The sequence below is a fragment of the Trachemys scripta genome, chromosome 14 (genome assembly GCF_013100865.1).
Source record: "Trachemys scripta elegans isolate TJP31775 chromosome 14, CAS_Tse_1.0, whole genome shotgun sequence".
Classification (NCBI taxonomy): Eukaryota; Metazoa; Chordata; order Testudines; family Emydidae; genus Trachemys; species Trachemys scripta.
Genome location: NC_048311.1, coordinates 20,052,475 through 20,079,249, shown reverse-complemented (window position 1 = coordinate 20,079,249; position 26,775 = coordinate 20,052,475). Strand labels below are relative to the sequence as shown.

At 44.4% G+C, this 26,775-nt stretch overlaps 1 protein-coding gene across 1 annotated transcript in view; it reads left to right on the top strand.

Annotated features, from left to right (window-relative positions):
- SAP30BP (SAP30 binding protein) overlaps positions 1-24,809 on the top strand; it is a 57,406-nt gene extending 32,597 nt beyond the window's left edge. The window contains exons 4-11 of the mRNA XM_034789789.1: positions 287-329; positions 13,016-13,104; positions 18,319-18,410; positions 18,914-18,974; positions 20,368-20,419; positions 20,876-20,934; positions 22,313-22,397; positions 23,606-24,809. Of these exons, the coding sequence (XP_034645680.1) occupies positions 287-329; positions 13,016-13,104; positions 18,319-18,410; positions 18,914-18,974; positions 20,368-20,419; positions 20,876-20,934; positions 22,313-22,397; positions 23,606-23,787 (663 nt within the window). The 3' untranslated portion in view covers positions 23,788-24,809. The remainder of the gene's footprint in view (positions 1-286; positions 330-13,015; positions 13,105-18,318; positions 18,411-18,913; positions 18,975-20,367; positions 20,420-20,875; positions 20,935-22,312; positions 22,398-23,605) is intronic.
- The last annotated feature ends 1,966 nt before the right edge of the window (positions 24,810-26,775 follow it).

The window sequence follows — 26,775 nt, the reverse complement described above, 5'->3', positions numbered from 1 at the left end:
AGGTTGTGGAATCCCTATGATTGGAGGTTTGTAAGAACAGGTTGGACAAACACCTGTTGGGGGTGACCGTCTAGGTTTACTTGATCCTGCTTCAGCACAGGGGGTTGGACTTGATGACTTCTTGAGATCCCTTCTAGTCCTACATTTCTGATTCTCGGGGCAAGCATTGCCTTACGTTTAATATTTTACATTCCATTCTTCCTTTTAATCTTCATATACACTTGTGTAGACAATGACTCTAGTGCATGACCTATCTTGCTAACATTGTTATATTTTCCTCCCCCAGGAGTTCTCAGAACTGGAGAAGAGAGATCCCCAGGAGCTAGTTGGTATGTTCACATAATGCTATATATTTAAAAATATACATCCAAACCATCTCTTTGTGCTTCTCTCTTCACTAATGAAGATCATCTTGGATCCCTTCTGTTCATGCAGTTTTTAATTGGCTTATCCTCTGTGCTCATTTTTCATCTCAATGGAATATTTTCAATGACTTCATCTACCGGGCTAATGTTTGTTTGGCTTGAAATTCAGAAGGGAGACAGCCATTCCCAAAATGTGTGCAAATATTTTTATATGCATCTAAAATATAGGGGAAATAAAAAAGGTCTTTTTTTTTTTTTTTTTTTAAACTCATCTGGAAAATAAACAGTAATGATTTTGTCCAGGCAGCCTCTTTCAGAACCCTCATAATTGGGGAAGGGGAGAGACTTAAGGAAATTGTTGATGAGACCTTTTTCAGTAACACTTCTGCTAGTTTTATTTTTCTATTTAAAGCATGGATGTATTGTAACATATGGGTTCCATTTGTTGCCATTATGCTAACGCAGGAATCCCTAGGCCTGTAGTGTACGTCAACATTGCAAAACTGGCATGGAAACTTACCAACCTAAATTCAAAATCTATTCTCCTATCTTTGTCATGAGCAGCAGGATGGTGGGGCAGAATCTTACTTGCCTATGAAACAGTTACCCTGGACAAATAGATCTTTTGCAGAATTCTAACTATCCCTACCTGTTTAAAGGACCACTTTTGTACCTGCAAATCCTACTATACGTTCACTGTGGCTAACAATAGTGAGGTTTGCTTATGATGATGATAGTTAGTAAAATGGTAAATTGAAGAATTGAAGGTGGTGGAGGGAGTGCTTTACTGTGAATGTTACACTGTTAGGTCAGTGTGTATATCTGAGCTATCAGTGCTCATCTTCAAAGGAAACCTGCACAACACTTTCGAAAGATGTGCCTGGGAGCTTAAATACGTAACTTTGCTAGACACTAAAAATGATGGACTGAACAGAAACACCAAATTTATGGCTTATTACAAAATCTGTAAACCACTAACACTCCCCTCCCCAGTTGCTCGCCTCCCTCCCCGCCTTCCTTTTCTCCCTGTGACTGGAGGGGTGTTAATGAGCCATTTTACCTTGAATGGTCCCTTGAAATGTGTTAACTGCTTATGGTAAACAATCTGTTCCACCTTATATATAGCTATGACACTCTGAGGCTATGGCCTTTTCTACACTACCAAGTTTTTTGTCGACAAAAGTAAGGTTGACACCCAAAAGTCGACATAATAAATATCAGAATCTCATGTTCACACTCGTTCCCTCTGTTGGCCGAGCGCGTCCAGTGGGAGCGCTATCATTGACAGTGTGAGCAGTGCACTGTGGGTACCTATCCTACAGTCCAGCTCAACATCTTCTGTCGCTAAGTGTTATGGGAAGGCAGAGCAGATTGTGGCATATCTTGGGACCGGGCACGATGTCCCATGATGCATTGCTTTCTGTCCCAGCACTCCAGGGGCTTCCAGCTTTCTTTCATGGCATTTTTGCAACGGCCCTCCTTTGCTGTGCACCATGGCATCTTTGTGAGAAGGATGGATCCTGCGCTGCTCTCCTGTGCTCTGTTAACTGTCATGAAGACATTGCAGATGGTAGTGCAGTTAATCGTGAAGTTCCTAACTGAAGAAGACTCGCAGGCACCTGACATGCTGCATGATATGGATAGGAGCAATTTTAAATTGCTTTTGGCATTCACAGAACAGCTCCATAAAATAGATTGTCACTTTTGGGGTTGAGAATCAAGTACTGAATGGTAGGATCATATCGTAATACAGGTGTGGGATGAAGAGCAGTAGCTACAGAATTTTTGGATGTGGAAAGCCACCTTCCTAAAACTGTGTGCGGAACTCGCCCCAGCACTGCAGCACAAGGACACCAGCATGAGAGCTGCCCTATCAGTAGAGAAGGATGTGGCAATCGCTGCGTGGAAGCTGGTGACTCCAGACTGCTACCTGTCGGTCACGAATCAATTTGAAGTGGGGAAGTCAACCATTGGGGCTGTGTTAATGCAAGTGTGCAAGGCAATAAATCACATGCTACTATGAAGGACTATGACTCTGGGAAATGTGCATGAAATAGTGGACGGCTTTGTAGAATTTTTTTTTTTTTTTTTAATGGAGATATCCTATCTCCTAGAACTGGAAGGGACCTTGAAAGATCAAGTCCAGCCCCCTGCCTTCACTAGCAGGACCAAGTACTGATTTTTCCCCAGATCCCTAAGTGGCCCCCTCAAGGATTGAACTCAGGGTTTGGCAGGCCAATGCTCAAACCACTGAGCTATCCCTCCCCCTAACTGTGGAGGGGCGATAGATGGCACACACGTTCCAATTTTGGTACCAGGCCACCTTGCGATGGAGTACATCAATAGGAAGGGGTACTTCTCCATTGTGTTGCAAGCACTTGTGGATCACTGTGGGCATTTCACTGACATCAGTGCAGGGTGGTCCGGAAAGGTGCATGACACATGCATCTTCAGGAATACTGGGCTGTACAGAAAGCTACAAGCGGGGACTTTCTTTCCAGGCCACAAGATTACAGTGTGGGGTGTTGAAATGCACATAGTGATCTTGGGGAAACTTGACATACCCCTTACAGCCGTGGCTCATGAAACCTCTCACAGGACACCCGGACAGCAGTAAGGAGCTGTTCAACAGGCTGAGTAGGTGTTGGATGATAGTTGAATGTGCCTTTGGCAGATTAAAGGTGTGCTGGCGATGCCTTTATGGCAGGTTAGACCTTAATGAGTATAATATTCCCATGGTCATAGCTGCATGCTGTATGTTGCATAATCTCTGTGAAGCTAAATTGAAAGGTTTGCTCAGGGATGGAGTGCTGAGGCAGACCTCTTGGCGGCTGATTTTGAGCAGCCAGATACTAGGGCAATCAGAGGGGGGCAATTTAAATCAGGGATGCTTTGAGGCAACACTTTGAAAATGAGAACCAGTAATGTATATCTCTGTGATTGGTGCTTCAATGTTACAATACATGTCGTTTTCCTAGGAAGCAATGGTGACATTTGGGGCCTTGTGTTCCAGTAAGCAAATGATTAAAATGCCTGTGCATGTATTGGTAGTGCCTGCAATCTCAATTTGTAGAAAACAGAGATGCTTTCATTTGAAAACTTTGCTTTTATTGCACAAGAAACAGCACCCACAAAGATGCTTGGTGGCAAAAGAGGAACCAGGGAAAGGCAGACTTTCACGGCTACGTATAGGTCCAGCTATCCTTGTGAAAGTTGTCCGAGGGGGTGGAATGAATGGGAAAACAAGAAGTTCTGGAAAGTGGAAAGGAATGTGTGGGCGGAGTTTGGGGTGTGGGGAAGGGCATGGGAAAAAAGTTCTGAATGTGCTGCAGGGGAGGGTGAGCGCAGATCTGCTCAGTTGCAGCAATATTAAGGACTTCAGCATCTGCATTTGCTCCTCCATTACTTTAATCACCTGCTCAGTTGCATCCTTAACAAACTTCTGATTTTTTTCTTCTGTCCTGCCGTTCGGCTTCCCAGTACTCCTTGCATTCCCTTTTCTCTGCATTGGAGCAGTGCAGGACCTCCCGAAACATGTCTTCTTTGCTGCATCTTAGGCACTTTCTTATCTGATGGAGATGCTTGGCCAGGGTGTATGGGGTGTTCCTGAAGGCCACATCTGCCGAAGCACACGGGACAATGCGCAGAAGCAGGATTGTTAGCCATGCACAGTATTCAAACATTTCAGTTTAAATACACCTTTTACAACATTGCAATCACTTTCTCACTGACCCTAGCCAGGCACCGCATCTCCACAAACACCCAAAGCATAGTGAGTGGCAGAGGGGGCCACTCCACATGGGGGAAAAGAGCACACACTTTTTGCAAGGGTCATGGTGCAGCATACTAGGGAAAAAATTCTAAAATTCCCACCCTTTTCAACAGGCAGGGGTAATTCTAGCAGACATCTCACTGCTAAGAGTAAGCAGGGAAACGAGGGTAAATCTACTCCATGCTTGTGGCTTCCGCCTTGCTCCCTTTGCTGCTCACCTGTGTGCCACTGTAATCCCTGCACAAGTGATTGCTGAATGGCGCAGGAAAGTTTCCTACAATGGGGGGAAAGGAACGAAGTTGTTCTGCCATGAAACCTTCGACACAGGATTGCCAAGTACCTCCAGGAAAGTTTTCTGGAGATCTCTCTAGAGGATTCCCGTGAGATCTTGGCGTGCATCAACACCCTCTTCCGCCGTACCGATTAGCTACCCAGGGAAATGTGCATCTCACAGAAACACAGCCAGCCTTCTGCATTTCTCTACCGTGAGCCCACCTCCGCACTACACAAACCACAGCCACTTACCAGGCATCACCTCTCCTGCTTCTTGCTCACTGGAGGGCAACTGCTGAGACTGGCTAAACACCTCTGGAGTGGAGAACAGTTCCTGGCTGCCTGCCCCAATGGGAGCTGTACATAGTCCTCTAAATCCACCTCTTCATCAATATCTTCGTCCTTCAGGTTAGTGCCTCTTTCCACCGCCTCCGTGCCCTCTGAAGTATCCACAGGGTTCTTGGCAGTGGAGGTGGGGTCGCCACCAAGGATAGAGTCCAGCTCCTTATAAAACTGGCAGGTCTTAGGTGAAGGACTGGAGCGACGGTTTGCATCCCTTGTCTGCCTCAGATCCTTCGTCTTCACGCCGCACTGCAGCGTGTCCCAATCATAGCCCTTTTCGCACAAGCCTCGAGAAATGTGCCTGTAGGTATCCCAATTCCTATGGCTCAAGTGCAGCTGGGACTGCACAGCCTCCTCTCCCCATATGCTGATCAGATCCAACAGCTCAGCAGCTGTCCAAGCAGGAGAACTTTTGGTGCAATAACCCTCCATGGTCACCTGAGAAGATGCGATGAGACGTCTCCAGCAGGAAATGAAATTTCAAAAATTCCCAGGGCTTCTAAGGGGGAGGGGTGGATGGTTGCTTACCGGGCTGCAGGGCAATGGAGTTCAAACTGCTGACCGGAGCAGTCACGATGGGCATTGTGGGACACCTCCTGGAGGCCAATTAAAGCAATGAAATCAAGCATGGTGTCTACACTGGCACTTCGTCGACAAAAATTTAGAGGAAAAAGACATGTCTCTCGTCGGGGTGGTTGTATTTTGTACACATTCACTGTTTGGTAGTGTAGACAAGGCCTATGTCTACGCTAGCACTTTTCAGTCAAGGGTGTGAAAAAACTGACATAAATTTCATGGACAGAAGCTCCGGGATAGACTCTCCTGCTGACATAGCTACCGGTGCTCATTGGGATGGTTTAATTAGGCCAATGGGAGAGGTTTCTCCCGTCGGCATAGAGTGGCTACACAGGAGACCTTACAGCTGTGCCGCTGTAAGATCTGTAGGGTAGACATAGCCTGAGTAAGTCCATGTCTACACGTACAGTGCTGCTGCAGCACATGTGATGAAGACACTATGCCAACAGGAGAGAGCTCTCCCATTGGCATAAAAAACCCATCCCTGCAAGCAGCATAAACTGTGTGTCAGCAGGAGAGTGTCTCTTACTGACCTAGCGCTGTCCACACCGGTGCTTATGTAGGTGTAACTTACGTCGTTCAGGGAGACAGTTATTCGCACCCCTGAATGACAGAAGTTTTGCCCACATAAGCCGTAGTGTAGACATAGCCTAAGCATTAAAGAACTCTGACACCCCTTCATCCAAAGACTGCTTTGGCCCTAATACTCATGTCGAGAGAGTAACCTCTGTCAAGGCTGACACCCTTGTCCTATTTGAGCCCATAGTTTGGATTACACTCTGTGAAAAGCCTGGGTTTGAAACCTGGGTATGTAGCACCCAACATAGTCCTTGGTGCCTCAACTTGTTCATGGTTAAGGTGGGTTGGAGACATGTTGAGATGAGACATGAGATCTGCATTAACTTCCTTTCCCAACAGAAGCATGCAAAGGGCAAGCTGCCTACAGCTAAACCGTGGTGCTGGGTTACCTAGGGTCAATGTGTGCCATGCAGGATTCTGTGTATCTATCTTCAATCAGACTGAACCTTTTGTGAGCCTGATAAAGAAAAGTACTACGATAGTCTCTGCAGTGGAAGAGAGTGTTTTAGTATTGCAGCAAAGTGCCCCTTAAAGGTTTACAGTTGGAGCCTGGATAAAATATCCCAAATCCTTTCAGCTCAAAAGGAGCATCTATCGTCTATCTGCAGGACCAGTATGTTGAAAATCTTCCATAGAAGCTGTTTCATAACTGTTCAATTTCTCCTTCCCACTAAAGTTTGAAATACCAGTTCTTTTTCTAGCAATGATATCTGTGCCAGACATTAAAGGGAAAGAGCACAGGGAGTACAGTAGACATCAATGTGCGGAACTTTTTCTTCTGAAGGGATTGTTCATTAGAGCACTCTGCCAGTCAGAAGAACTGCTAGCTGCGTGAAACGTGGGAGCAGTTGTAATGCTGATGGCTGCATCTCCATTTGCTGTTGCTCCATATAGCCCTTCTGAAATACATACTGTTGCAGTAGCCACGAGCAGCAATATACTGATTCTTTAGCTGCAAATAAAGCTGTGCAAGGAGAGAATTTCTTTTCAGCCCATACAAAAGGAAGCATCTAATGCTCTGGATATTTTAACAAAGTTTAAAATATATAAATATCAGAAAATATGGCCAATATATGCTGGTCCTCCTCTGCATTCCCCAGCCTTTCAAAGATGGATGACTCAGTGGCACATTAATGCCTCATATTCTTCCCTGGGATTCTACTTTTTGCTGCCAAGAAATTGTGGAAACCCCCACACTTCCAGTAATGTATTAAAAAGAAAATTTGTTTTGGATGGAAGAGAATGCAGACCACGCTCCATTTGGGCTTGCCTGGGCTTTATTGCATGTCACTTCTCCATTTGCCAGTGCTTCACAGATCTTGGGTCTTCTTACATGTAGAGGTACTGTCAGCTGGTGCCACACTATCCATAATTATTTTTTTCATGGCGGTCACGGAAGTCCATGGATTCCATTACTTTCTGTGACCCCCGTGACTTCTGCGGCAGCTGGTGTGGCTGGCCCCAAGGCCTGGCGCACCGGACGCTGCTGGATTGATCTACAGCCAGCTACTACTGGAGAGGCCACAGGCAGCTGGTCCTGCAAACTGCTTAAGCAGCAGTCCTGGGGGTGGCCCCGGGGACTGTCTGGGTAGCAGTCCTGGGGGGGAGGGAGGCTGCCTCAGGGCCCGGGGCCAGCCACAATGGCAACTGCTCATGCAGTCCTAGGCAGCTGGCTCCAGGAACTGCCCGAGCAGCGGTGGTCCTGGGGCACCGTCAACCCCCAGCACTGGAGCGGGGCCCCGCAGCAGGCCCCTGAGCAGCAGGACCCCAAAAGTAGAGTTTTAGTCAGGTATTTTTGGTAAAAATCATGGGCAGGTCACAGACCATGAATTTTTATTTATTGCCCGTGACCTGTCCATACCAAAAATACCTGTGACTAAATCTTAGCCTTATCCATAATGCATGGCTGTTTAAAGTACAACACACACAGATCTCTTGGTATACTGGTTTATGACTTGTTTAGTCACAATCCACTGCTTGAAGAGTAGTGCCGTACTCACTGTGACTAAAGGGGAAGGCTTTGGTAACTTCCATTGTGTGTTTTGCAGAGCTCAAGTGTGTGGATTGTCTGGAAGTTGTTGCACATGTGCAGAGTGCCAATGTTTATCAGATGCTTTCCTGTCTTGCACAGGAGAAATAAACTCCTGCCTGTTTCCATCTCTTCCTCCCTCTCCACACACAGTGTTTGAACTGAGAGTGGCCATTTATTTGAACTGGAAGGAACTGACCACTATACAGTTTCCTCTTTGGCATCTACATTTTTGTCACCCTTTCTACTTTCCCCCATTTCTTTTGTTGTGCAGCTTTTGTCGTGTATTGCCTGGTGTATTGGCCAGAAAAAGTACCCAGCTGGAGCAGGCTAAAGATAGCAGGCTTTGATTTGATGCTCTGTCTGGTCAAGAACTCTGATAAGCAAGTATACATTGACATCTGGTGCTCTGAACCTTTCCCAAGCACATTCTGATGGTTTAATGGACCTGTGTCGTCTTACCAAAATGCAGGCTTAAATGCAGGTGGGCCTCTCACCCTTCCTGAGGTGAATGCAATGGCTATCCAAAAAGTAGCTATAAAATTGCACAAATTAATTAAATGCAGTTGAATTCTTAAACTACATTATCAGTTGATGAAAGCAAACCCACAGGCCTAGCAAACTGGCCATCTTTGCACGCTTTGGAAGAGGATGCCTTCACTTGCTGATCTAGCAGTATCCTTGGGACATGCTCCCAAATATATGTCAACCAAGAGGTAACTCCCTTCTCTTCATGTGTCAGTAATACAATGCCTGCATCTATAATTTTCACTCCATGCATCTGAAGAAGTGGGTTTTTTACCCATGAAAGCTTATGCCCAAATAAATCTATTAGTCTTTAAGGTGCCACCGGACTCCTTGTTTCAACCACTAGCTGATTCATGCAAGTCTGTCTTACGACCTGTTCTTTGCAAGTTTTCTCATCCCAATCAGATCTATAGCTGCCAGGTATGAATAGTTACTTATTACAAGCCAGAACTTGGGTGTTCCTGAAATGGTGACTCATGCCAGCCACCTGACATCCTGAGATCCTTTAGGCCGGAAGCGAGCAGATTGCAGGCTCAATCAGAAGCCACACCCAATGTCACTACCTCTGACTGGCATAAAAAGCAAAACTTGCATCTTGCAGAAATAACAAGATGCACAGAGCAACTGGACATATCCTGTGAGGACACACCATGGCATCGCTATCTAGTACAGAGGTGGGCAAACTTGCTGACCCTCTGAGCTGCATACAACAATCTTCAGAAGTTCAGGATCTGGGGCACGCCAGCCAGGGTTCGGGGCTTCTGCCCCACGGAAGGCACCTGCGGGGGCTCCATTCCTGCTTGAAGCCCCAAGGGGCCCCCCCACGCTGGGCAGAAGCCCCTATCCTACCACCCTGCTGCAAGGCAGAGATCCCAAGCTTCCCTCCCCCCAAATCGGGTAGGTGGGGAATGGGGGGGCTCCTCAAGCTGCACTTTAACTGTGAAAGAGCCCCATGTGGTTTGGCCACCCCTGATTGAATACATTCACACCTGCATACGTGGAAAGAGCTGTAGAGAGGAGAGCTTGCCACTTAAAAGCTCTCTGCATTGCTTACATAAAGGCAGTACAAGTAGTGAACAAATAAGACTAGTTAAATGAGCAGGTATGGCTGATTTCTCAGTATGCTGGAGTTCCCAGGATTCTCCTGAATCATAATCCATCTACCAAGTAGGAAAAAATTAATGGAAAAGAGGGCTCTGGACTCTTAAGGTAATCTTGGTATGCACTGAGAGAGAGAAGGTTGTAGTACCTCAAAAGTATGAATGTAGGCTCCTCTTTGCCAGACCTAGCCCTTAATGTAGACTATGATAAATAATTGAAACCTCTTCTACTCCATTCGTAGTAAGGCACATCTTTGGGGAAAACAAAACCAAACAACCCTGACACCCTTTCCTCCAAAGATTTTTCTCTGGATACAATATTCCTTTCATGCCAGAAGGTCAGGCACATGACTGATTTATCAGTTTAGTGGAAATTATTCACTCCGCTCTAACCCGCTCTCAGGTCTGAGCATTTGGGTTAGCCTAGACCGGGTGTGAGCATCCCGCACTGCAAAGTCCTACCTGAATTACCGTGTCTTCATTGTTTCTGCACTTGCCTGTGTGTCTGAGGCATATCCCATGCTTCTTTGTGCTGGGTTGCTCTAGGATGCATTCCCAGTCATTTGTGTCAGTTGTATGAGAGTTTGTCCTTTTTGGGGGGAATTGTGGGAAGGGAATTGGAGGACTTTTTGCAATTGAGTGTTTGTGCGGTTTTTGCCTGTCTTCACTGCAAAGTGGGCCAGATTCCAGTTAGATTAAAGTGCAACCTGGGCTCTCACCCATGCCCCCAACTGGGTAAGGTAGCATGGGGTTAAAGCACCTATGCCCATACCTCCAGCTGGGTAATGTAGTACGGCTTAAAGCCCCTCTAACCACGCAGTTTTTCTATGTGGATGGTAGGCGGTTAACTGTTCAGTGGAGACATAGCCATACACTGAGGAGAGGTTGGACTGCACATCAGGGTAGTGCCAATAACTGAGCACTCCCATATCCCTCAAACGCAGACCAGCAAATGAGGGAGGTAAAAACTGAAATAGCATGGTTCAGTATATCCCTCTTTTTCCCAACATGAGCCCAGCATGTTCTTTCCCCCTTATCCCTATCCAGAAAAGTTTTCTTAACTGATTACTGCCCATCTCCTTTTACAGGCTAATTTGAATGATATGCTGGGTTAGTATAGGGTTCCCGCATTCAAATCCTGGCTAAGAACTCCCTTTCTGTGAAAGTACTATTTCTTACTTCCTCATATCCTTTTATTTCACTTAATGGATCCTCTAACCATCTGCAGAGGAGCCGTGAAAGACCTGGATCTTGAATTTGGAAGGGCTAGACCTGGATTTAATTTGGCTTCTTTACACTATGTAGTCTGGGTTGGGTTGGGTAACCTCCTTGCTCTTGTAATCTTTCAGCCAATAATGTGAATGCATTTATGATCCCAATAATTTGTTTTACCATTTCTGGAGTATGTTGTCTCCCTTTTGTCACTTAACATTTCTGCAAAAAGAAGAACAGGAGTACTTGTGGCACCTTAGAGACTAACAAATTTATTAGAGCATAAGCTTTCGTGGACTACAGCCCACTTCTTCGGATGCATCACGAAAGCTTATGCTCTAATAAATTTGTTAGTCTCTAAGGTGCCACAAGTACTCCTGTTCTTCTTTTTGCGGATACAGACTAACATGGCTGCTACTCTGAAACTTAACATTTGTGCACTCTCGTATCTTCCTGTACTTCTGAAATGCTCATTTAAATTAGAGACATCCCCCATGCCATCAGCCGCTGTAACCTATAACAAATGTGGCCTTGTTGTCCAGGAGTCCCGAAGTGACTGTTTTTCTGTAGGGCTTTGGCAAGCTTTCCCTTCTCCACAGAGGCGGGCGTGCCCTTTGTAAATGCCAAAGGACACTTTTTTTGTTTACTTGCAATTGCTGAAGAATTTAACTCTCAATAACATCCTGATCAAGCAGAACGAGTGGTCGCCTGCCAGATCTGCATCCTCTGCTGCTGTTCTTGTTGCTTTACAATCATATCAAAGAAAAAAAGCTGTTAACATTGAAGAAGTGTAATGCTTATTATCTGCCAGACTTAGCTATGTGTTACCATGCCATCTTGTCTTCTGATGTAGAGTCTATACTGTCTGTCCTTTGGGGGCCCTTCTGAGCTTTAATCAAAGAGGGTTTAACTTGGACATTCTGGAGCTGCAGTTTAATGACCTCTTTCTTGTAGCTGTGGAATCACCAATGTGAATGTCTCAAGAGTGACATAACTTGTGGGTGCTGGCGGAAAGTGTTTTCATTAGGAAGTCCATGACTCTGGAATCTGTTCCCTGTGGAAACAAGATAAAGTGCAAACCTGGCCACTTTCAGAATCTGCTATGAGATGCATCTTTATCCAGGCATTCCCAACTGATTCAATCCCGGTTTCCTAGCTGAGAGGTAGAGCTGCAGCTTACATGGGAGCCTGGTGTTCTGCCTTACTGTGCTTTTGAATGTGTAAAGCGCACAGATACCATACTGATGGAGACCATCATTAAATTAGCTGTGGAACTACGTGTCAAAACTGTACTGCTCTGTCATCAGTCTCAATGATTTGCTCTTTCTAGTAATAATCTGACCCCATAAGTAGAAATCAAAGCATCTGTTAAGAAAATATTAACTTTAAGATGAAGATGGAAGCTGTGGGTGGTAACTCCTGGCAACTGTTGGAGATGTGTGCCTGTTTTCAGCCTGCATCGTTTCGATGTAAACATGCTGTCCTGAAATAAGCAGAGTCCAAATTGGGTCTCTTCCAAAACTAACAAACCATAATCTGGGCTAGTTTAGGTTTTTTCCTCCTTTTGGGTCTTCACTTTCACGGTATGACACTCTTTGTGAGATTATATGCTGAAGGGCAGGGGGAAGACTCTGGCTACAGACAGCACGTTATCTGAATCTTTCAGAGCAAGACTGCAAGTAATTGTTGTGCACAGTTTGGCGCGGAAGTGAAGCACAGTGCATAGGGTGGCATACAGTGCTGGGATAGAATAATGCCTTTTGAACAGCTTTTGTTCCTGTACTTGCAGAGACATTTCTGTCTGATTTAACGCCCCCCGCTCCCCAAAAAAGCAAACTGCTAGCCACTTTGGAATAGAAGGGGCAGTAGATAAAGTTGGAAAATCACCTGCCTTTCACAGTGCAACTAAATGAATTCTTGTGTTCATGAAAGTGAAGGATTAAGCCCTGGCCAGAGACCTAGTGTAAGGTGAATGCATGTGCTGCATGAGCTTCCTACGCACGTCTCTGACAATGTTCTTCAGCCTTCAGTCTGCAAAACTCCTAGTCTCAAGCCCCTTGCACAAAATTGCCAAATTTCCTTGGGTGCTGACTTGCAGCTTTCTCCCCGTTTTGCCAATCCTGAATCCTCAAAATGACAGAATTTGCCAGTGAGGGTGTAAAATGAGTTTTCATGACTTATGTCGGCTTAAAATTGCTTGCAGTGGTGCCGGGTCTCATGTCCTGATCTTTCATTGCAGCCTCCTTCTCAGAGCGAGTAAGAAATATGTCTCCAGATGAGATCAAAATCCCTCCAGAACCCCCAGGCAGGTGTTCAAACCACTTACAGGTAGGTACAAACCCTCTTCCAGTTTGTCATCTCTCAGGATTTGTCTGAAATTTCAGTTGACCAAACATCCTAAGAGCTGGTAAAATGTAGCAAAAGAGATTCCCACAGAATCAAAACCATCTGAGAGAGATTTTTCCTCAGTCTCATACAGGTCAAATGCAGTGTTAAGGTTCCCCAGTATGCTTACCACACTTCAGTGTGAGCACTACAGCAAGGTCTTTCACCCAACACTGGGCAAAATGACATATTCATTGAATAGAAAGGAACTGCATTTATCACCTTAGCTGCTTTTAAGCCTTTTCAAAGACACTGAATTAACTCCCCATTTCTAACTAGATGGAGAAATGTACTATGCAAACAAAAAATCTGTGTAAGTAACTCTAGCCCTGCTTCCAGAGCTACCCAGGAATAATAAATTGATAGTGTGGGAATGCATACCGCAGCCCAGATCTTGTCTTGGCCACTACTGCGCTGAAATTCAGAAGTGGTGGGTTCTGTTCTAAATCAAGAAACTACCATTTTTGCTTGGGTTCCACACTTGGTAAGAGCTCTCTCATCTAACTGTAGCATATTTCCACGGGGTTCTTTAACTCTAAGGGTATGTACACACTGCAGTTAAACACCCACTGATGGCCTGTGTTAGCTGACTTGGGCTCAGGCTACAGGGCTGTTTAATTGCAGTATAGACATTTTGGGCTTGGGCTGGAACCCAGGCTCTGGGACCCTCCTGCGTTTTGCTGTGACGCTGTGGGTACCTTTCCCAGATCTGAAGAAGAGCTCTGGTGGTGAGAGAGTCCGAGCCACACAGAAGTTGGTCCAATAAAAAGGTATTTCCTCACCCAGCTTGTCTTCCTTTCTGAGGCAGATATGGAGCTGGATTTAGTGGGGAGACAGGAGAATGCATACGATTGTATAATGGTTGCTAATGCTACCCTGTGATGAAGAGTGGCTTGTTTGCATCTGATGCTAATGCAATCTTTTATCGTATTAGTAGGCGAGGTGCTGTCATCAACTTAACTCCATGCCAAAGGAACAGAATTATCTAGTGATAGTGGGTTTAGTGCATATGTAGGCATAGCAGAATTTGATTTTTTTAAAACATAATTTTGACTGATAAACTTTGATATTTTTAAGCATTTATTCTATTTTTAAAGTTTCACCGTTGTGGGAAATTGGGGGTGGGGTCAGACAGTAATTTAATTACAATAGACTTTGAGATACAAAAAGTTAAAGCTTTATAACCATTAGAACACAAATTATCAACGTCACATGTCAGAATATACAAAGTAAATAGCCTTAAATCAAACTCTAAAGTTCTCAAGCAGCATTTTTCTTTCTTTGCCTATTTGTAAATGTTGATTATCCTTGGAAATATATTTTTCATCCATTTGTGTATGTATGGTGAAATCTGTTTATCACCATTTACTGATAAATCTCATTCTTCCAAGCCTCTACTCATATGTGTATCTGGGAGAGCTGTCCATAGAAATGTGTAGCAGCCCCTTTGTATATCAAAACTGTTATTCCCTGGAACAACTGGAAGAAGACCTCAAATATTACTTAGTAGTGGTCCCCATTCTTGCATGCCATAGATTGGGGAAAGTAAATGAAGGCTGTGTGGGGCTGTGTTTCCTGCCAATTGCTAGTAGGTTTAATAGTGGTGGACAATTTAAGATGGCACAGTGGTGAAGAACTGTTGTGGGGAAACGTCAAAAAGGTGAGTTACAACCCTGTAATGGTTAGTAAGTCGTTTTGAATCACAGTACAGATTGCATCCTCTGTGTGCTGTACCTGACGCACCCATTATTAGTTCTGTTCTGTACTGCAAGAGATTTTAATGCTGTGACATCAGTGAATGAGTAAGTGTGCATAGGTCTGAGGAATGCAGTAAACTGGTGTGAAGATCTGATAAATTAAGACAGATCCATTTCCTTTCTCAGTTGTCTCCACCTTGTGTGGAATATGTCTACCCCAAACCACCTTAAAAAATGGAGACTCGCTCCAGTTTTGCAAGCAGAGCAAACTGCCTTTTTCAAATTGCACAACTAAAACGTTTTTCAGTTCTGTAGGGGGGTCTGACATACTTTGGAGATTTGGAAATAAACTGTCCTTTATTCCATTGGTATCTCTACCTTCCCTTGGTCAGTTTCTCTCTGTAATATGCTGTATCTTGAAAAGCTCTATGCAAAGTGGAAATTCTTTCCTACTTTCAAGGTGACCCACTAGTTCTTTGCTTTGTGGAAGTTCCATATTCTAAATATGAGGACTCCATCTTGGTGGTGCTATCAACACTTCAGATTTAGAGGCTGAATTTTCAGTGATTGTTGCAACTGTTCTCTCAAAACTTGTGGTACCTCCTTTGGACATGTTAATAGGGTAATTGTGTGACTTCACTGTCTGTGTAGAACTTAACCTAAAAGCTTAACCTTAATTGAGGAAATAGCAATTTTATACCTAATGATACTTAACCTTTCATCCAAGGATCTGCTACTTTGTGTAAACTGTAGTGAAATTTGCTACACATAGAATCACAGAAATGCAGGGCTGGAAGGGACCTCCTTGAGTTGGGGACATATTCTCCCCATTTTTACACAAAGGGAAACTGAGACCTGAGAGTTTAAGAGACTTGCCCAAGGTCACACAGGAGGTCAGTGGCAGAGCAGGGAATATAAATCTGTATCTCCTGTCTCTAAATTTTGGGTTTCAGCCACAAGATCTTAATTTTCTATTGTAATGTCTCTGGAATTTCACTTCCTGTAAAATAGTTTAGCTTTATAAGTAAGTTTCCCCCCTCCCCCTCCCCATAGTGCTAGTGTCACAAACCACCTTGCTTAGCAGCAGGATGACTTCCTTTTGTGCAAGATTCAAATACCGATTGTAGTTTAAAACCTACCAAGTAACTACATTTCCCGGGTTATTCAGGGTTGAAAGTGCATCTTCCCTCTTCTGCTTTCTGTGCTCCATGTCAGCCACTCTGCCTGAAATCACTGGAGTAGAGAGCGCATTTCAAAAATTTTATGCTGCCCTGCTGAGCAAAACAGATGCAGTTTTCTTTAAATCAAGGCCTTCCTTTTGAAAGGTAATTATATCCAGTATTTCCAACCTTCTGAATCTAAGTTGCCTTTCCCAAGCAGTTCAAGTTTCACTGGAAGACTCCCTGCGTTGTGCAGCTGCAGGACCTCCAAGGAGAGGTCACTTTCACCTAACCAGACACCTATGCCCAAAGACATTCACAAGTGGGTAGTTACCAAGAGCATGGCACTGACCGTGGACAGCATCAACAATGTTATCTGCAGGCATTGTTTGCACAGAGCCCCTAAGTTAGATTTCCAGCAAAACTTTGCTCCCCTTCCCTTGTGCTACCCAGACCTGGCAGGTTTCAGAGTAGCAGCCGTGTTAGTCTGTATCCGCAAAAAGAACAGGAGTACTTGTGGCACCTTAGAGACTAACAAATTTATTAGAGCATAAGCTTTCGTTGACTACAGCCCACTTCTTCGGATGCACCTGGCAGTGAGCCATGTCCTTTTCTTGGGCTAGCCCAGTGACAGTTCTCTCCAGTTGCACATCTGAGATTTTGAGAATAGATGAGAGAATTAAACACTTGAATTGCACTGTTCTGTACGAATGCTGGTTGCCCAGTTTGAGCTGTTGGCATACCTCTTGCTGCCCCGGCTTTAATTCCCCTCTTCCCCCAGTACTCTCATGTGATCTATACTTAGGGGCTCTCAGAGAGGAGCATTGATGCTGGCTGCTTTTTCCCAAATCAGCCTTCTGGGATGTCACCAATCATCTCAGTAACTTAGTGGAAAAATTCTTGTGTGGACTCTGAATCTCAGTTGCACTGTTAATCTAAAGCCTCGTAAGTCCGACTTGGTGAGCTGTCCTGCTAATAAGAGGAAAGACTTTAAGGACATGTGAAGTGAGAGGGATCTTTCACTTTTTGTGCCTCCCCCACCCAGGGCCGCATCTACACATTACGCACCCCTAGGCACAGCATCTTCAGCACCCCCCCACCTACAGCTGATCTTCATGTTGCACACAGTTGGAGAGAGGGAAGGCCTGTCTAGAATGCCAGCACCCCTAGGCACGTGCCTAATTGGAAACCTGGCCCTGCCCCCAGCCCAGTCTCTTCCAGGCTGGGATAGTGGCTTTAATGCTTCACTGTTAGCATAGGAGGTGGGATGTTCCTTGAATCATCTCCAGGATTGGACATAATCATAAGGAACCATTCAAGTCCTATTAAGGGGCTGAACTGTTGTTGAGGGACAAAACTCAATCCATTAATTGCATCGCTAATGCCCTGCCCATGTCAAGCCACTGGCTGCTTTAAAAGCTCTTCATCAAGCTTTGTACTTATCAAGATCATCCACCCAGATACATGTCATCGCTTTGCGTCCCTCTCCCCTCCCTCTCTTCTCCCCCCCCCCTTTATAGTTTGGCAAATGCTTTGATTTGGGGGGTGTTTTTTTTGTTTTGCTTTTTGTTTTTTTAACACTCAATTGAAAGTGTTAGGCCTGCGGGGGTAGGGGATTGTTTTCCTCTGAAGAACATCCCTCTCCTCCTCTTTCCCTCCCCCCCCACACATACCTTTTAAAAGAGATATTCTTCCCTTCTTTCTCTCTCTTTCCAAGTGTGTTGCTGGCATGTTGAACATAATGTAAACAATCTGAAACAAAACCTTTTCATGGAACTAATCCAGTAGTTTTCAACCTTTTTGCATTTCAAATGGAGATGCAGACCCCTTTGGAAATCTTAGATGTAGTGTGTGGACCACAGTTTGAAAACCACTGAACTAATCCATCTCTTCCCCTTGGGAGCTGAAACAAGCGGGGTTGGGGTTTTAATTTGCTTTGTTTTGTTTAACTCTTTCTACCATCACTGCTGCTGCAGGGAGACTTAAGTGAACCTACAAAGCAGGGAGGCACCATTGCTCCTTTAAGAGCTTGATGGCCCACACTGTATAGTGGATTATGCGGGAAGGGGAGAGTGATCTTTGATTGTGAGTCTGAGGAGTCATTGTCACTGCAGATTAGCCCGGATGATGTGCCTGCTTCGGCCTTTGTGCCTCTGAAAAATTACTGTTCTAAGGTGGGAGAGGGCCATTTTGGGTTTAACTGTGCAGAAATAAGACAACCATGTTCGTGCATATTGAATATCTCCTACCTGTGTGTTACTACTTGGTGTTGGCTCTTACACTGTTTCCTTTTTATCTAGGATAAGATTCAAAAGTTGTACGATAGGAAGATGAAAGAGGGCATGGACATGAACTACATCATTCAGAGGAAGAAGGAATTTCGTAATCCCAGGTGAGTGTTCCCTTTGGGGTTACAACTCCACATGAAAGCTAATCCCAAGACTCGTCGTCCCTGCCATTAGAGTCCTATCAGAAATTGGGGATGTCGAGCAATAGAGGCTGTTACTGCTCATGAAATCAGCAAGAGGATCTAGAAAAACATCTCAAAAATGAGTGAGTATGAGGCTCTTTTTGGAGATCCATGTAACCACAACTAAAACACAAATTTTAAAACCAAGTGTGTGGGGCTTTACGTATGATTCTGTGGATGGTATGTTTTGGGTTGGGAGTTAGAGATGAATCTCTAGTTGGGGGGAGGAATAACCAGGGTTTATGGCTTGTTTTGCATTTTGTGGTGGTCTTCGTGGGTCTTCAGAGTGTTACTCTTTGCACTCTGATTCTGCACCTGGGCCATTGAAAAGGAGCACCAGCCTCTTTGTACCAACGAATCCAATGAGCTTAAACTGAAGAAAGGCGGGGAAAAGCTAGAAATAAATAATTGTTCTTCTGTCTCAGCATCTATGAAAAGCTGATCCAGTTTTGTGCCATCGACGAACTTGGTACGAATTATCCCAAGGTAAGAAGAGTGAAAGATTTCCTGGGAGATGGGGTGGGTACATGAAGCGCTCATCAGTTCTGTCCTCTTTCTCAGCCAGGTCATTTAGGGCTGCGTACTTCAGGGCTGATGACGGAAATAATCAGCTAGAGATTTGTCTGCAGTCTGATTTCCAGTTGCATTGAAGTAAAATGTGCTCTGTGTAACAGTGAACTCCAGTAGCTGTAGCTTTGCAATATAGACTTTGAATTCTGTGGCTGGGGACCGCTAATTTGAGAGTTTGTAGTGGTGTAGGTGAAATTGTACTTTGACTTGTCAGTCTTTCAGGAGGCACAAATTTGGGAAACGTGTCTACTTGCAATGAGAAATATTTAGTGCATCTGTCACTCACTGAAATGGCATAACCGGTACAAATCATTCAAATTGCTGAATTGTCAGATGGAAAATGGTACCACGAACATATCTAGCTTCAGGCTAAGACTGTGTAAAAGGAGCCAAAGACAGTTAAGCACCTGGGAGTTGGGTGTCCATTCATGTTAGTCCCTTCAGCCTCAACATCTTGTAAAGTATTTGACTATTCACACCTGAAAAATAGTGGTCTTTAGAAAAGCACAACATGACTTACCCCCACAACATGACTTACCTCACTCCCGGGCTGGGAGCAGGGCTATGGCTTGGGCTGGGGGGGATGTCACGTGGACAAGGTAAGGGGGCCAAGACTGGGGGTGGGTCGGGGGGGGGGGGGGGCGCGGAGGAGCTGCAGCCAGGCTGTGGTGGGGGTCGGCAGCTGGGCCTGCAGCCTGGTGCAGCTCTGCTCCCGGCCCCAGACTCAGCCCAAGGCCAGGAATGGAGCCGCAGCTAGGGGCCAAGGCTGGGGACAGGAGCGGGGCCAGGAGCAAAGCCACTGCTGGGCCATCGTAGGGAACAGCATCTGGGCCCCGGGCCGGGTGCAGAGCTGGGATGGGGCTAGGGTGGGGCTGAGTGGTGCTCCTTCCCCACCCCCTGTGGGGGCTGGCTTGCACCTGCTGCACCCCCCAAATGTTCCTCTGTGTCCCCCTGGGGGGCGTGCCCCGCAGTTTTGGGACATCTGTATAAGAGATTCATTGATTCTTAGGCTAATAAAAGGTATTACATAAGCTAACTTCTGTTGGTCCAATAAAAGATATTACCTCATCCATCTTGTGTCTCTGATATTCTAGGACCAATGCAGCTACAACTACACTGCATATGAACCTTTTATGTATGATTGGGATATGAGAGAGGGGCATTTAGAGCTGTAGTGAATATTTCCTACTCTTCCTTGTGGTACTTTAATAGAAGTACATGTTTGATGCTGAGTGAAATGTTGAAGTGTTTTGTATATCTTGCTGTTCAAACAAGTTCCTGAAATAATGTTAAACTTTTTCTCTTTCAGGACATGTTTGACCCTCATGGGTGGTCTGAGGACTCCTACTATGAGGCACTAGGTAATCTTAAGGATATCTTTAAGTTCTTTCTGATCCCTCCGACAGCTTTTATCCCTTTTATCAGCGCTATTGAATCATGCGGGAGCTTTAGCAACCATTTTTAACTGAACACCCTTTTGAATGAATGGAACATGCCTGCTGCGTTCTGGTTAGGCACTAGTCCAGTTTGGCTGGACGGACCTAGAACTTCCTGAGTTTCCATTAGATTGGAGAGTCCCTCCCTTAAAATTGTTGGTCTGAGATACAAGCAGGCTCTGGTTGCAGTGAAGAGGCTGAAGAAATAAGTGGAATGTTGCCTTGATAGAAAGTTTTATTTCATAGCTGATTCAGTAGTTTTCTGAATGTGGGACCTTGCCCATTGATTGTTGGGGAGGGGAAGGGGACTGTTGTGGAGACGAATTACACCTTTTGCTGAATCTCTTGCTTTTTATAACTTCTTGTATCAACCTTTTTTAGCCAAAGCACAGAAGATTGAAATGGACAAACTGGAAAAGGCCAAGAAGGAGCGCACAAAGGTAATAAATCAAGAATTATGGAATTTAGAGATCAATCTCCCAACTTTTATCCGTTCTTTTCTCAAATTCATTCCGTTGCTTCATGTTCCTCCATGTACTACCCCTTGTACTGACTATTAGGTATTTTTAGACGGTTCTGGCATCTTCCCCTTATTCATTTCTTTGCCAAACTGTACAGATTTAGGTTTTTGGCCTTTCCTTGTAGGTCAGTTTCTGTCAAGGCCCCATTGCCTTTGCTCCTTGAGTCCTGTCCAATTTTGTCAATGTTCTTAAATCAGAGTATGCATAACTGCACCCAGTATTCCAAATACAAGATCACCAATACTCTGTAAATAACTACAAGGTCCTTAGTCTTTCACACTATACCTCTAGTCACGCAGCCTAACGTAGCTTTATTTCCCCAGCAAATCATGCTGAACTCGGGCCTGGGTTTTGTTTTCTCTTATTACCACTTTGACTGTATCTAGACCCATATCAACCCCGCGATACCTGAAAATGTCTTTGCGTGTTAGGAAATTGAGTCAATGCATTTAAAACACTATATAGCTCTGGAGGACTTCACATCACCCCCACCCCCACCAAATGGAGAGGCACTTGGATTAGTGGCTGGCATTCGGAAATCATATCCAAATAGTTAATTAACGAGATCTCACTTCAGATTTGTAGAATGCTTTTTTGGCAACGAGTACATTTTTGCAGCAAACTTTTTTATAGCCATCTCTGTTTGCCTCTTGTTTTGCTTTATGCACAGCAGTACAGTCACCTGTGACTATCCCCCCTCATCTCCCATGGCTGTAGACTTATAGGTATGTAATTGCAGGCTGTTGTGGCTCTTGTTGCTAGGTTTCCTTCTGTGGTGCAGTCTCTGTAAACCATGCGTGCGGGGACTTGCATTCTAGGACAGCTTTTATTTTTCTATTGAAGAAATGATTTGAAAGAATGTCTGTACAGACCAGGATTCTAGTCCTGATCTGTCCATTAAGGATGGTACCAAACTTTTTGATCTGTCTGCACATGGAGAATCTTCATATTACACATCTTCATAATGGTTATAACTGGTACATTTTGGAGTACTTGGTTTTTCTTTCCCCAACATACCAATGATAAGTGGAATGGCCCAATAAATGTTTTTATACTTTGTTTGCTCAGGTGCTGTAGCATTCTTGGTCCCAGGATGTATGAGACCAAAGTAGATGAGGTAATAACTTTTTATTACAGAAGTTGGTTCAATAAAAAAATATTACCTCACCTATATTGTCTTCTTTTAATACCTTGCTATATTCTGGATCTAAAGAATAACTTTATAATGAGGGAAGAAGACCTAGATATTAACATCTGTTCTTTTTTTTTTTTTTTTCCCCCTCTTCTTCCTTTCTAGATTGAGTTTGTGACTGGCACTAAGAAGGGCACAACAACAAATGCTTCATCCACCACAACCACAACAGTCAGCACTGCCGTTGGAGGTAAATACATGTGACGACCTCAAACTTAATTCCCACAACTGCAATGCAATTTGCCTCTCATGCTACCCAGAAACCCTAGAAGTTCCCTGTCTTCTCCATCCCCTTGACACACAAGACAAGTCTACGCTACCACACAACATCAGCACAGCTGCACCTGTAACACATCTGGTGAAGACAAGCTATGTCAACAGGAGAGCACTCTCACGTCAGCATAATTACTCCACCTCCACCGGCAGAACCTGTGTCGGCGGGAGAGCGTCTCTCACTGACATAGCACCGGTGTGGACAGTGCTTAGGTCAATGTAACTTGGGTTATTCGCGGGGGGCAGCACTGAGCAACGCAAGTTACATCGGCCTAAGCAGTAATGTAGACCAGCCCAAAGAAGGCAGATGGATGCAGGAGTTGGTAGCCTTGGTGTTAACTAATACTGGTATCTGGGATTGGGGGTTGCTGGCCGGTTTTCCTGGTAGGAAGGCTTGGCAGTAGCTTCGGGAAGGGAAGGATTTCTTTGTGCCAGGGTTAATGGAATTTGTTGCTGTATGTTGAGTGTCTCTTGAACAGGTCTTTCCCCAGAGCCTGAGGAGAGGGTTGGGAAAAGGATGAACAACTTGATGTTGTAATTTGGATAATGACTCTTGACAGTTAGTGCTATACCTCATGCTAATGCAGTGGTTCTCACTGGTGACCCCTTTCACATAGCAAACCTCTGAGTGTGACGACTCTCCCCTCCCCCCCCTTATAAATTAAAAACGCTTTTTTATATATTTAACACCATTATAAATGCTGGAGGCAAAGCAGGGTTTGGGGTGGAGGCTGACAGCTTATGACCCCCATGTAATAACCTCACGACCCCCTGAGGGGTCCCATTTCCCTGTTTGAGAACCCCTGTGCTAATGGAATGGAGAGATCCATGTTTTCTGTCCAAACCAAACCTACTTTGGTGTTGGGGGAGAGTGTGAATCTCATGTCACTTTTCTAAGAGTTCAGGGGCATAAACGGTGCAGATCCTTCAGTTTTGCCTTTGGGGTTCAAAGTTCCATTAGGTTTATGCTCAACACTTCCTGACCAAGTTCCAGTTGCCTCAGATAGGGGTGAGGAGATGCTGTCCACTCAGGCAATGGCTCTTTGAGGGTTGAGAAGGAGGGGGATCATTAAGATCAATGGCTGTTAATGTTAACACTAGTATCTCTTGGTTTTTCCAAATCAGATGCTCAAAAGAGAAAGAGTAAGTGGGACTCCGCCATCCCGGTAACAACAATAGCTCAGCCCACCATCCTCACCACCACTGCGACGTTGCCAGCTGTTGTCACAGTAACCACCAGTGCAAGCGGCTCCAAAACCACAGTTATCTCTGCTGTTGGCACCATAGTGAAAAAAGCAAAGCAGTGACAAGTGCATTGAGACTTGACCTGGGCTTCCAGACTGAATTCTCATTGAAGGCACCACCCTTTGAAGGGGAGGAGGAGAGGGTCACTCTTATTTGCTCAGTACAAAATGGCAAGACTTGAAAACAGATCAACATGCGCCGCCTCCCCCCAATTAAGGGAAGTGGGGGAAGCAGGAACATCAGGTGTGGGCACACAGGACTGACCTTCATAGAAAGGAGTTTCCCCATCCCGTGTCACTGCTGAAATGACCAGTCGCTCTGTAGTGTGCTGAAGGACAATGGTGTGCAATGTGTCAGCTTGTAAACGTTAGCTCATTTATTGTATTGTTATTACTTTTATGGCTTGGAGAGTCTTATCCCTACTGGAAATCTGAATTTTAAAAATAAATGGGAAAATGTCAGTCATTCTCTTGCACCTCCGGCCACGCTTTAAAGCTTGTTGCCCTATTACTTGGTCTCCCCCAAGCACACACACACTGCCTCAAGGGAATTAACGTGCACAAGGCTGATCAGCATCCTTGCTCATAAGCATAGCTGAGATGTGAGTGTGTAATCTACATGCAAAGAAATGAGTCTACATTCATACAATTGCTGTTCACATCTGTAACCTGTGTGCATATCCATGTAGCTTTTATTTTGGTAATCAGGTGTTAAAAAGCATTGAAATTTTTGGATATGAAATAGTCAAGTTTTGCTAGCCTCTTACAGAGATGGAGACCCCCTGTGCAGAACCTGGACTGTCGGTGTCACATTTGTGAAATCAGAGCGTGCATTTGGAGAGAGCTGCTGAGAGAAATTTTGTCACCATGGAGTAAAATCAGATTGTCAGAGGAAACTGTTCCTAATGTAGAAGCCTATGGTGTCTATGTATAATGTAGTGACTTATACTGTGAAACACACACAGCAGTGCTGTTTTGTTCCACTGTAGTGAAAAAGGTATTGTTAACTTAAATTTTATTGGGGGAGGGGGTTCTTACCTATATTACTAAAAATTCTTCATTATAAAAATGGAAAATTTTAAACATTCCTGTGTCCTTTTCATATCTTACTATGTGCATTTCTCTGACCAGCTAATGAAAAAAATCATTATTTTCACTTTTAGTGTTGATACCTGGGTTGCAAATGCTGCAGGGGAGTGTTTACTTTAAAACTTTTCCCCGTGACATTTTAAGAAATCATGGAAACCTCTTCAGATTTTTGTCTGTTGACTGAGACCATTTTCTGGACATACTTTGTGTTTATATTCCTTTTTAAAGATTTCTCAGCTCTTTCATTATACAACCCATATTCTAGGATTGATGCCTTAATTCTCATTTTTGTAAACTTGCGTCAGTTTTTCTTAATTTTACCAGCAGTCAGCCCCTAATAATACACAGGTGTTTTGTATAATCCTTTTCCTCCATGGATCTCAAAGTACTTTACCAGGAGGTAAGTATTATATGGTGAAGTGTCTTGCCCAACGTCATCTAGAAAGCCAGTGAAATACTATTTGATGTGGGTGGATGGAATAATTTATATTGCCATAATTGTTTGAAGAAATCACTACTAAATTGGTTTTTTGTACCAGTCCCTATAGGATAATTTGTAGTGCACCTGATTGCTAACGCTGCATTAATAAATACCAATTTCCTTCAGCTTCAATATTCCAGATGTTGCAGATTGTATTGAGATAAAAATTGCTACCTAGATTAGTCTTTTAAGCTGTAAAGCAGGGACGAGAGAGGGACGTAATAGATCAGCAAAAATGTAAGTTTCTCTGGATTTCATGTTGCTTTCTTGAGTTCTAGCGTGCCTAAAATAAATTTATAACTTCAAGTGGGGGAGGGAGAAGGGGTCTGTCTTGCTTTTGATATACTTAGAAGAGGATTTCTTCCTAATCACTTTGACAGATGTTAGATTTTGTTTATCTGGAATATTCAGGGGTCCACTGGAGCACTGATAGGAATGTGGCACCACAGATATACCAAGAAAGTGAAAGCTGAATGAGTTGATATGAGGATGGTTGGTGGCATGGCTTTTCTCTTCATTCTTACTGAAGTAAGAACCCTGCACAGAATAGCAGACTTGATTCCCACTAACTATGGCAGGTGCCTTGTTAACTCCACTCTGAGGTGGAATGGCTCTCTGGGCAGGGTTGAGCACCGAGAGGCAGGCCTGTCAAAATGTGGGAGTGTGATGTGAATGTAGATGGTTTTAAGTGTGCCGAACAGCATGGCTGAAAGTGAAACACTGAAACCGTAGGCAAAGCAAATGTTCTGGTACAGCTTCGTCTAACTCCCATTCTGCAGAATAATGGCAATTAAATGTTGCTTTGTATTTCATGAGTCTCCTTTGGCACAGAAGATGCTGCTGTAGCACCAGCGACTTTATTGCAGTTTTTTATAATCCTGTAAATGTGGAAGGGAAGAGTGTCATAAAGAGAAGGGAGCCTACCGCTCAGTCAGTGACTGCATCCTTGAAGTAGGTTTGTCAGGAGCAGGCTCTGAGATGTTGTCTGAGAATGGGAATGTACGTTTTATCTTCTCACTGGAATGTGAACAGGCAATAGGCTGTCAGTAACTCGAGAACAGGAGTACTTGTGGCACCTTAGAGACTAACAAATTTATTAGTTAGTTTCTAAAGTGCCACAAGTACTCCTGTTCTTTTTGCGGATACAGACTAACACGGCTGCTACTCTGAAAAAAGTAACACGAGAGTTAGCAGTAGTGCCAGCTACTGCGGCTTGTGTATTTACTGCCTATTTTGGAAACACCGAGGGTGTAACCACCTGGTAAAGACCAGCTCGGCTTAACCTGAAAAACATCAAATAAGCCCAACCATCAGCATCAGTTGTGATGGAAAAGATGACTTTGTGCAGTTCTGATAATTGTGTGACCACCCTAGGCCTGATGAATGGCAAATCCTATTCACATTGGATCAGGCCATTAGCCAATCTAGTCTATATCATGCCACCCAATATCATCCATAAGATCTATTCACAGTGGTGGTGG